Source organism: Crotalus tigris, unplaced genomic scaffold (genome assembly GCF_016545835.1).
Source record: "Crotalus tigris isolate CLP2741 ecotype Arizona unplaced genomic scaffold, ASM1654583v1 scf7180000017753.6788120, whole genome shotgun sequence".
Lineage (NCBI taxonomy): Eukaryota > Metazoa > Chordata > Lepidosauria > Squamata > Viperidae > Crotalus > Crotalus tigris.
This window is the reverse complement of record NW_024096615.1, coordinates 414,848-427,013: the sequence shown is the minus strand read 5'-3', so window position 1 is coordinate 427,013 and position 12,166 is coordinate 414,848. Positions and strand designations below refer to the sequence as shown.

Here is a 12,166-nt window from a genome sequence, read left to right as displayed (position 1 = left end):
CAAAGATTCCTGAGACTATTTCCAGATCCTGCTGCTATTGGCCTAGAGGCCAACACTGTCACATTCTTACTTATGTCTTTCCAGCCATGTACTTTGTGTACTCCCTGCTTCCTTCATAAGGCAACTGTTTCAAGTGTCTTCCTGCCTGATGTGTTCCATCCTGTCCAGAGGCCATCCTGTCTTTAATGCTGCTTGCCATCTGTAACTGTTCTTCCCGCCCCTATTTAATTCATGGACTTAATTCATGCTTTGCTGATCTCTCCCCATATCCTTTCTACAGATACCTTCCTTATACCACTCCTAAGCCCTATTGTGTTTGCTGATCTTGGGTCTGGCTCTACAAAGTGTGTGCCTGCTTGCCCTCATTACCTTTGCGGATCACTGCTAAGGTTGTTCTGCCCCACCCCTCCTAGCCCACTGCCTGGTTTTGCTGATGATGGTCTTGGGTTCAATTTAGCCCCCTCTTCTTCTTCCCCTCTCTCTGCAACTATATTCCTTCCCTTCTCACAATATGAACTTAAATCAGGTGTATTATTGAAACAGAATTTTTATCACATTGTACAAGACAACAGTACCAGGAAAAGGAAGAGCAGTCTAATAGTCTTATTAATTTAAGACTTATCAAATTATATTCCAAAGAAATGTGCTTTCAGGAGCAATTGAATACAGTCCAGACGGAAAAAAGTTCACATATGTAGTGCTGTGCTTGATGGTTCCCTTGCCACATGCAGAAAAACTTACATATGCAAAATCTTCAGCAAAAAGCACAATTTATTGTACAACTTCTTCTCCAGCATGATGAATGTAGAATCCACCGTTGGGTAATCTCAGCCTTCCTGCTCAAATGAGACTAAGTCAGAACTTTAGCCACGCCTCCCTCTGGGTGTGTCTTCCCAGTTATTGACTTAGTCTCAGGTCAGTAGGGCGCAATTTTTTTGACTCCTTAGTTAGACTAGGTTAATTGATTTCTAATTGAATTTAATTCTTTTTAAAGTTTCTAAATTGAAGTATTTTCTTCCTTATTTAAATTGGGACTCAAATTTAGCTAAATTTGGTGTTGAAAATTAATCAGACCTTTTGGCTTCGAGCCTAACAGGCTCCTGTGCGAAGTCTTCAGGACAATCTCTGGTGGGGGCTTCAGCCCCGATCAAGCGGATCAGCAGGAGCGCGGATCAGCCAGCCAGCTGGCTAGTGGTGAACGGAGTTTTTTCGGAGCTCAGACAGACCGGAGGCTTCCCTTTTGCCGATCTTCGTCTAAGCCACGAGGCTTCTCTCTGCAGCTAGGAGTTCGGATCGCAGCGGAGGCTGCACGACCAACAGCAAGTGCTTTTTTGCGAACGGGGGGAAGAGGGCTTTGCTTAACTTGGCGGATTCTTAAAGCTTTTCCCTAGCAGGGGGCTTTGTTACCTTCTCTTCCCCTTTTTTCGGGGTGATCGCCATTTTTAAGAGGCACTGAAAGGGCGCGGACGCCATTTTGACTGCGTGCTCAGGACGCAGCCACCATTTTGAGAGGGTCATCAGGTGCGGACGCCATTTTGTAGGGACCTTGTGTTCCTCTGAGCCCTGTTGGGGCCTGCTTTATTATTGCCTTGGCCTGCTTTGTCAGGCTTGTACCGGGGGCAAACATTTCAATATCTTTTCAGAATAACTTGGCGTGTTATTAGGAGATTCAATAGTGATTGCCTCATTGTACTCGTATTATTGTTCTAACTACTCATTGAGGTCCAGGTTACTTATCCTTAATATCTGTGTGAGTGGAGCGAAGGGGAATTTTATTTCAGAACCACCTGTTCCAATTAGTCTGTGGCACTTTGCCACAAGGCCTAGACAGGCAGTTCTAGGGAACTGTCTGGCTGTCCTTTGCCATTGCTGTTGTTTAGAGTGAGGATCAGTTTTCCATCTCTGACAACTTGATCTGCGTGTTTGGGTTCCCCCCACTTCTGGATATCTCCTACCCGGATTATCTAGACTGCAATGGCAGACAGTTCCTCACCCCAGGCATCTCAAGGCTCTGGTATTCCCCCCGCACAAACAAAGCACAGATCAACTGATTTGGATGTGTGGGGAAAGCAAAAAGCCAAGACAAAACACTTATCCACCAAAGAGTCCTCCAAGGCAGCCGAGCGAGAGGCCTCGATGAGACATCAGGCACTGGAGAGGGAATTCTCCAAAGCCCAAAGGCTCGTGTCCAGTGAAGCTGAAGTGGTTCCCCCCGTTCCATTGGACACTTTTCCATTTGAGCCTCCATTTGCGCCTTCCCATGATGCCCTTCGGGCATGGTCTCCTCAGGGGGAAACTGAACAGGTTGGTCCCCTTGCTCCTCATATTCCTCTATACAGCAGGGTCCTGAGGCCATGTATGTCCCAACGGAGGTTGGGGTTAGTTCTATGGAACAACGAGATATGTGGTCAGAAAGACAATTTCAGGCATTCATGCACCATGCATTTATGCAATTTATGTCATCCTCTAGGAGTCAACAGGGACCCTTGCAACCACAATTGCCTCCGTCCATCCCTCCTTCTCAAGTGGGACGTGCCACAGTTCCTGGTTCTGGCATCTCTGAGACTTCCTCCCAGCTAGGCGAGGAGGGGTCAGTGGACCTGGAGATAGCCGACACGCCCATGTCAGAGGATGAGGAGGCAGCACCTGAACAGGTGTCAACTTCAGGTCTTTTTGACCCTTCTCTTTTCAGATCTCTTCTTATGAAGGCCTGTACCACTGCCAACCTCACTTCCGTACAGGAAGAGAAACCCTCCACCTCCACTAGCCAAGAGTCTAACCCCTTGTTTGCAGAGCAGGTTGTGGAGGAGAAGCAGATTCCTTGCCCGCAGGTCTTTCGTACTACGGTGGAGAAACAGTGGTCATCTCTGGTTACCTTACCTTCTCCCAACAGTACAGAGAAGAAATGGTTTAATGTTTCTTCTTCGTTCGCTTCTCTCCTAGAGGTGCCTTCCGTGGACACTCCTCTAACCTCTTTGTTTTCTACATCTGTAATTCCAGGGGATATAGCTGAGGCTCTGAAGGTGAAGGACAAGAAATTCGAGTTCTCTCTTCGCTGAGCTCACCAGTCATCGGCATGGGCGATCAAGGCTGGGACTTCATCTTTTTTCGCAAGGGCATCAATCATGTGCTTTGCGAAGTCCAGGCTCTCGTTCCCCCTGACCAGGTTCGGACACATCAGACACTAGGGAAGCTAGTGGAAGCTTCAGAGTACATGGCAGACGCCAGGTATTCCGCTTGATCTATTGCAGGCACAGTTGCCTCTCGTAGACTGTTGTGGCTAAAACAGTGGCGGACTGACTTAAAGTCCAAGTGGCATCTGTCGATGGCCAAGTACAGTGGTACACTCTTATTTGGTTCAGTCCTCGAATCACACATAATTGAGGGCAAGGACAAGTGTAAGATCCTGGCACACCCCTCCAAAAGGTCGGATAGGCGGCCCCAGCAAGAGTTTCGCAGGCAGGCTTTCCGTCCCAGTGGTCCCTGGGAGTTGAGGCAGCTCTTTCAGGCCGGATAGTCCTGGGTTTGGTCCAGAGGCTTGCGATCCTTTCCCCTCAGACAGGTTCGTCAACAGGACCGCCAGGACATTGGAGCCAAGGGCCAATTCCAGGCCAAACGTCCCTTCCGGGGCTCGGGGAGCCTTCGTTACAGGCGGTCCAAGTGACGCCAAGGAGGACTCCCCCATAGGGGGTCGCCTGGCTCTGTTCAGCAACGTTTGGGAGGTCACCACCACCGACTCTTGGGTCAGAGAGACCATCAAATACGGTCTCTAGAGTTTTACTCACCTCCCCTAGATTGTTTCATACAGTGCCCAGTATCGCGAAACACAACCAAGGCAGAGCTAGTAGCCACGGCCATCTCCCATTTGTTAGAAATCAAGGCCATAGAACTGGTACGACAGGATCAGATAGGAGGGGTTTTTTACTCCATTCTGTTCGTGGTCCCCAAAGCCTCCGGAGGATGGAGGGCGATACTGGACTTAAAGGGTCTGAATTACTTTCTGACCTACAGAAGGTTCAAGATGCAGACCCTAAAGTCCATCTTGGCCAGCATCAGAAAAGGAGACTTTCTCTCCTCCATAGACCTGACAGAGGCATACTTACGCATCCCGATACTTCCAGAACACCGCAAGTTCCTGCGGTTTTGTTATGCGCACTGGCATTACCAATACAGGGCCCTTCCTTTTGGTCTCTCTTTAGCCCCAAGGGTTTTCACAAAAAATTTGGCAGTATTGGCGGCCCACCTCAGGATGATGCCAGTGCGCGTGCAATGCTATCTGGACGATATCCTAATGCAGTCCAGCTCCTTCCAGTCAGCTTAGTTAGACCTGGAAATCACGATACATACAGTTCAGGTTCACAGGTTCCCGCGAACTTCAAAAAGAGCCACACGATCCCCACAAAGTGCCTCCTTCATTTAGGGGCGATAATAGATTCAGATCTTTGTAAAGTTTATCTTTCACAGGAGCATCGGGTCAGCATTGTACACCAGGTTCGCAGAGAGAAAGCAGTGCCTCTGGTCCAGCTGTCTCAACTCTTGGGACAGATGGTTTCTTGCATGGGGATCGTCCCGTGGCCAGACTTCATTCCAGAAGCCTTCAATGGTTCCTCCTTCCCTTCCAGAAGCGGAACCTCAGTGCTTCCACCAGAAAGGTCAGGGTTCCTCACCACACTCTGTTATCTCTTCTATGGTGGGCTTCATCCGCCATGACCAAGGGGACCATTTTCAAGGAACCTCTCAGGCTCATCTTGACTACAGACGCCAGTCTGTTCGGTTGGGGTGCCCATCTTCAGACTCATCTGGCTCAGGGACAGTGGTCCCGGTCGGATCTAGATCACAACATAAATTGGCTCGAACTCAGAGCCATACACTTAGCATTCTGCCGGTTTTCCTCCTTAGTGTTGGGAAAGCACGTCTTGATTCTGACAGACAACATTGCAGCCAAGGCTCACATCAACAAACAGGGAGGGACCCAGTCCTGGTCACTCATGCAGGAGGCCTTGAATCTAGGTCTGGGCGGAGTCCACTCTGGGTTCATCAGGGCGGAACACATATTGGGGGATGCAAATCGACAAGCAGATTCCTTGAGCAGGGTCACAGTAGACCACTCGGAGTGGCGCCTGGACCCGGCACTCTTCAGGGAAATCTCGAGCAGGTTTGGTCATCCACATCTGGATCTCTTTGCCTCCCCGATGAACACCCAACTCCCCAGGTTCTTCACCAGGTTTCCGACACGGGGGGCGGAGGGAATGGACACCCTCTGGTGCAAGTGGCCGGGGGGCTTGCTTTATGCCTTTCCTCCCCTCCCATTGTTACAGGCAACCATCCGCAAACTGATTCAGGAACAGGCGGAGATACTCTTAATTGCTCCACATTGGCCAAAGCGTCCGTGATTTGCCGACCTTGTGGATCTATCGCTCTTGCCACCGTGGAGGATTCCCCTGGACCAAGTGGCTCTCAGCCAAGGGAATCTTCAACATCCAGATCCACAGTGGCTCCAGTTGGCCGTCTGGCACTTGAGCGGGAGAGTTTAGCTAGGCAATCCTATTCATCCGGGATGATTTCGATGATTCAAGCATCAAGGCGCCCCTCGACTAATAGGATTTATGAAGCCACGTGGAGGAACTTCTGCATGTGGTGCACTAAGCAACAGTTCAGGTCGCTTTTGGTCACCATTCCTAACATATTGGATTATCTGCTGGAAGGTTTGAATAGGGGTTTATCACCTAGCACCATCCGCAGTCAGGTTGCGGCCTTGTCAATGGTGCTTACCTGTGACAACTTGGTTCCTTTATCACAGCACCCGGCAGTCAGTGCTTTTCTGAAAAGGGCGGTTAATGCTAGACCACCTGCAGTGCATCGCTATCCATCTTGGGACTTGCCTAGGGTGTTGCAGGCCTTAACCTCTCCTCCATTCGAATCTATCAGGTCTTGTTCTCTTCATTTTCTTTCTTTGAAAGTGGCATTCTTAGTAGCTATCACTTCGGCCAGGCGGATTTCAGAATTGGCCGCACTCTTAGTCAGGAGTGATTTGTGTACTTTTTTTGAGGATAGGGTGGTCCTTAGATTGGACACTTCCTTCATTCCAAAGGTTAATACATGGTTTCATAGGTCCCAGGATCTGGTTCTTCCAAACTTCTGTCCTAATCCTTCACATCGTCTGGAAAGACCGTGGCATAAGTTGGATGTGCGCAGGGCTCTGCGCCACTATGTCAAGCGGACCTCGGCCTTTCGCAAGTCAGAGGCCTTGTTCGTGTCCTTTCAGCCCTCTGCCATGGGTCAGAAAGTCTCCTCTTCGATCATTGGTAGGTAGATCAGAGCATGCATTGCTCGGGCCTATCTTTCTCAATCACTTCCAGTTCCTACACACATCATGGCTCACTCGACATGCAGCGCAGCTGCGTCAGTGGCCTGGTCCACCGAGGCTTCGGTTGAGATTTGTAGGGCAGCGACGTGGTCCTCCCCCTCCTCATTTGTCAAGCATTACAAGATTGATAGGTTTGCAGCGGCGGACGCTGCGTTTGGTAGACGGGTTCTACAGCAAGTACTTTCTTCTCAGGGGACACAAGCCTAGACTTTTCCCTCCCCGTAGGGACATGAACGGCTTTGGTATGTCCCACCGGTGGATTCTACATTCATCAAGCTGGAGAAGGGGCGTTGTCTTACCTGAATGCCTTTTCTCAGCATGATGATGTAGAATCCACACCCTCCCGTTAGGGTAGTCTAGACAAGTGCCTCAATTATTGGAGCCATTGCGCCAGACTTCGTCATGGATACTTCGCCTCATCAGTAACTGGGAAGACACACCCAGAGGGAGGCGTGGCTAAAGTTCTGACTTAGTCTCATCTGAGCAGGAAGGCTGAGATTATCCACCGGTGGATTCTATATCATCATACTGAGAAAAGGCGTTCAGGTAAGACAACGCCCCTTTACACTTTTTGAACAAGATTTTATTGTATGTACCATCTGAAGAATTTGTTCAGATTTATTTTCCCACCATTCCCAATCAAATAAGTGGGAGATATATTTCTGAGAGGTGTTTTTGTTTATTTATGGTCAATAGTCATAGAGTGTACTGATTGCAAACCAAATGTACAGGTTTCTATTGTTATTTTCAATTTGTGATTTATTTTAAAAAAATTATTAGGTAGAGAATGAAAATGAAGAATTTAGCCTGTCAAAACAAGATAAAAAGAAGAAGGGCAAAAATAAAATGGCTAGCTTAGAGGAGGAAGATGGCAGTGAAGAAATGGAGGACAAAGGAAAAAAATCTAAAAAGTCCCTCAAACCCAAGAAAGAACTACTCTCTGGGAGTGAGGATGATGATTTTGATTTGAAAAAAAAGAAAGGAAAAGTTCAGAAATCAGGTAATAAGTACGAATTTTCTGAAGAAGATGAAGCTGGCATTGTGAAGAAGAGCAGAGAGCAGGCCCAATATGTGTCCTCTGGTGAGAGTGAAGATGAATTGGATGAAGGCTCACAGGCAAAAAAGGGGCAGAAGAAAAATCAGAAGGCAAAACTAGTGGCTGAGACTGAAAGTGGAGATGACATGGATAACTCTTCATTTAAAATCAAAACTGTGGCTCAGAAGAAGGCAGAAAAAAAAGAACGAGAAAAGAAAAAACGGGAAGAGGAGAAGGCCAGACTAAGAAAACAGAAGGAAAAAGAAGACTTGGAAGCTAATAAAGAACAGGTAAAGCTGAAGAGGACTGACAAAGGAACTGCATCAGATCAGCTGTCAACATCTGCCACTGTGGAAAAGGGAGAGACTCCAGAAGTAGCAGAAGGTTAGTAACATTTGGGAAATATGTGAGAAGCAGATTTTTTTTTTAAATTTTATACTTGGTTTCTCAAAAAAATGAGTGAAAAAAGTGTCCCAGAGCAGACTATTAAAGTGTTTTTCTCTAGTCTTGTAATGTGCCAAGAAATGTTAATGTATATCATTCATCGGTCTTTATAGAACTATCCTCAAATCTTTTCACATTTGTCTATCAGCAAATGATACCACTCTGATTTTATATGTACATTGAGAAATTGGGTTTACTTGTGAAAAACATATTGAGGAAGAAGATGATTTATAGGTATTTTTTGGCTATTAGAATTTTGCAGGTTTCAGTGTGTAACCTAATGAATGGCACTAATTATAGTTTGGACTCATTCTTGACTCACCAGTTATATTTTTCTTTAAACCTATTCTGTAGTTAAAATTAATTGAACGCTGCCTAGTTATCATTCATGTTGATAGTTTATTCAATTCAATTTATTAAATACCAAGTATTTAAGCGTGCCTAACTTTTGTTACTTTTTAAGTTCTTATACAGAATTATGTCTTGTGCTTCAGCAATTAACTTTCCTTTTTTAGTTAATGATAATGAAGGTGAGAAAAAGAAAAAGGATAAAGATAAAAAGAAAAAGAAAGGAGAGAAAGATGAAAAGGAGAAAGAGAAAAAAAAAGGTCCCAGTAAAGCCACAGTTAAAGCAATGCAAGAAGCCTTGGCTAAACTGAAAGAAGAGGAGGAAAGGGCAAAGAGGGAAGAGGAGGAGCGTATCAGACAACTTGAAGAGCTAGAAGCCAAACGTAAAGAAGAGGTATTACATATTTTCCTATAGATTGAGAAGACGGGTTTGTTTCTACATTTTTTGGCTTTGAAAGGCAAAGATACTCAGAATCAGTGGTGGGATTCAAATATGTGAACAACCAGTTCCCTGTGTGGATGCCACTACCGGAAGTTCATTCTGGGCCTGGGCAACAAAAAATTAACTACCAGTTCTGCCGAAGAGGGGCGAACCGGCTGAATCCCACCACTGCTCAGAATTCTTTGCCACGTAATTTTTTTTTCTGTATTGAAAATCAATTAAGCTACTGGTATAATTAATCCTGATTTTTATTTGTTACTGAATTACATATTAGTATATTTGTAATGCAATACTGTATTCATTTACTTAGAGTGAAATCTAAATGAGACTCCCCACTGAAAGTGTGCAGCATTGCAACCTTATCATGCCAAGTTCCAACCATGTGCACTGGAAGCAGTGGTGGGATTCAAATATGTGAACAACCGGTTCTTTGTGTGGATGTGTCATGCCTCAGTCCGAGCCTGACTCTGAGGTTGACATGGAGTTCCCTGTTGAGGCCCAGGAGGGGGTGTTTGTGGCTTCAGAGGACTGTGGGGAGGAACAGGCTGAAGTAGGCCAGGGCCCTTCAAGTTTGGAACAGGGAAGGCAGAGCTCAGGCAAGGAGCAAGGCCCCTCCCCGCCAGATCCCAGAGCAAGGAGAGCAGAGAGGAGGAGGGAACAACGGAGGCAGGCTCACTTGCTCGGGAGGAGAGCGTCATGCCCCACTCCACAAGGCACACATGGGGAGTAGGTGTGGGGTGGGGCATTTGCCGGGAACAAACGTGAACTCTTGTGATGCGAGCTCTTGTACCTGGACTCTTTGTATTTTGGATCAAGTTTTGTTTTCTGCTGAGTTCTTGCTGTTCTCAGTTTTGCAGTTTGCAGGTTATAGGCAAGCTGGGCGTGGAAAAGATCATACTTTGTTATCTGTTTTACTTTAAAGAACTGTTTAGCTCCATTGACTGTTTTATTGAACTTGTGCCAGCATATGTGGGGGCTGTTGGGTGAACGTTGGCAGTGCTTACAGAGACAATTATTCTGACCAGCTAAGTGCTTTGCCTTCGTTCGGGGCCCTGGGTCATCACAGGATGCTGCTTCCGGAAGTCCATTCTTGGCTTTGGCAACAAAAAATTAGCTACCGGTTCTGCCGAAGTGGTGCGAACTGGCTGAATCTCACCACTGACTGGAAGTCATAAAGTGGCTAAAACTTGATTTTTGTAGGAACGCTTGGAACAAGAGAAAAAGGAAAGGAAAAAACAAAAAGAAAAGGAGAGGAAAGAACGTTTGAAGAAGGAAGGAAAGCTTCTAACCAAATCTCAAAGAGAATCCAAAGCCAGGGCAGAGGTCACTCTTAAGTTGCTACAAGCACAGGGTAAGGATTGCTCTTTATATTAATTTTCTAATTTTCATCCTGTTCAGGGTAAAATATTATACATGTTTCATTAGAATAAGGTTGTTAGGGATAGCACAGGGTCATTTTAATGGAAATGCTGTAATTCTTGCAATTCTTATTTGTATTCTGTAAAGTATTAACTCAAAATACTGCAATTCTATACTCTTAATTCAGAATGGCCTCCAATGAATTAAGTGAAAATTTATTACTGACAAAATCTGCTTAAGATCAAGTTGTACAATTGTAAATGAGTGTCTGCTATCATGTTTAAACAATCTTATTTTATTTTAGTAAGCCAAAGTACAAATGAACTCTGCACTTTTATGTGTAGTTCTTTGTTGCCATTCAGGTCATCTTTTTTTCAGCTCTATTTTATTTTAACATACAGATTAGAAATTATTGTTATTAACTGCTGCTTTCTGTATTTTTCCACTGAATGTAGGCTGTAAATACTAATAATATTTATTATTCAATAATAGAAATACTAGTGTAAAATCAAAACATTAGCAGATTAACTGATCCATAATAAAAGTCCTAAGTCTCAGTCTAGTCATACTGTATTTGGGTCAAGATGTTTGTCCTCAAATTTTATCCTCTCTTGTTAATTTCAAAATTCAGTCTCAATTTTTTTGTTTAATGTACAGGTGTGGAGGTGCCATCCAAAGATTCAGTACCAAAAAAAAGACCCATATATGAAGACAAAAAGAAAAAAAAGCAACAGCAGCAAGAAAACAAAGAAGGTGGTAATTTTGTTTATGAATAACTGTAAAGACAGAAAAAATGAAGAAGAAAAGATTAAATCATTTCAGTCACTATTTTCTGTGCTTCCAAGTATCTCCTTTGATACATCTCTATAGAGCAAAGGATAGTCTTTAGTGGGCTGTGCCGCCCAGTGACAGGTCCATTGGGAGAATCTCTTTTGCACAAAGTTCTTAAATACCAGAGAGGTCCTGCTGGTGAATTCCTGCACCAGGTGGGGGATTGAACCAGAAAATCGCTAAGGTCTTTTCCACCTACCCCACTCCTATCATTCTATGATTCTATAAATTCTTGACTGATTTTTAAAATATTAAAAAATATTAATGCAAGAATCTGAGATATTCCAGATAGGTTTGTACAAAGTGATGGTTCATTCCTTCTCTGCTTTCATATTAGATAAATTGAAAAGTAAAATATATGTCATGATCAGTAAGAGTTAAAAGTTTTTTGTTTACTATGTGCTTGTATCAAAATAAATTGGAATTTCACAGGATAATGAATATAATTTAGCCATGCAACAAAAGCATGGAAAAGTTATCTGCCTTTTAAAAAAGATGGATCAATTTTGTGTAGAATAATGTTTCTGATTTATAGCGAATTGACACGATGTATATTCTTAATAATTAGGATGCTATTTCTATGTTATTTGGGTTATTAAAACTTTTACGTATCTACAGGTATTTTAAATTTATTTTCATTCTTACATCCTGCACCAGCCATTAATGCATAAATTAATTAATCAAATGAATATATCATTACTGCAGAGACCACATGCATTATAATTTACTGTGCCTACAGTGTAGGGAAGTCTGCATTAAATAACAAGTCCTCTGTCAAATGGACTTCCCTTAGAGGCTGTGGTTATTGGATAGCCTAGAAGCATAAATATTGTTTTTTAGGCTAATTGAAGAATGTAATGTAAGTATGGCTGTAGGAGCTTTGTTCTTGAACAATGACATGAATTTAAAATAGTCATAACTAATAATTTTAAATTGCGTTTTTAGAAATTACAGAATTGGCATCCCCAGTGGAAGAAACTGCAGAAACAGTTGTACCAGAAAAAGAGGAGATCAATCTTCAAGCTGAACCAGGTCAGTTCTAAATTGGGCATTCAGTCTTTCATTATCTATATCATAATCAGCTCTTTTTGGTACCCTCATTTAATTTCCTTAAATTAATCTGTGTGTGAGGCTACTTTATCATCTTTATGAAAAATGTTCAAATGTTTACATTCAGCCAGTAAGAAATTAGTTTAATGCCCAGTAAGCTATGAAGCAAACTTTGTTGCATAGAAAATCTATCATTGTTTAGTTTCAGAAGAAAAAGAGGAAGAACCTGAAGATGCAGGATTAGATGACTGGGAAGCTATGGCCAGTGATGAAGAAAGAGAAAAAGGTA

General features: G+C 43.9%; 1 protein-coding gene across 1 annotated transcript in view; it reads left to right on the top strand.

The window, feature by feature from the left end:
* Window positions 1-12,166, top strand: part of EIF5B (eukaryotic translation initiation factor 5B) — a 56,066-nt gene that overhangs the window by 31,459 nt on the left and 12,441 nt on the right. Inside the window, exons 4-9 of the mRNA XM_039340583.1 lie at window positions 7,148-7,787; window positions 8,363-8,589; window positions 9,838-9,988; window positions 10,654-10,749; window positions 11,773-11,859; window positions 12,080-12,163. Of these exons, the coding sequence (XP_039196517.1) occupies window positions 7,148-7,787; window positions 8,363-8,589; window positions 9,838-9,988; window positions 10,654-10,749; window positions 11,773-11,859; window positions 12,080-12,163 (1,285 nt within the window). The remainder of the gene's footprint in view (window positions 1-7,147; window positions 7,788-8,362; window positions 8,590-9,837; window positions 9,989-10,653; window positions 10,750-11,772; window positions 11,860-12,079; window positions 12,164-12,166) is intronic.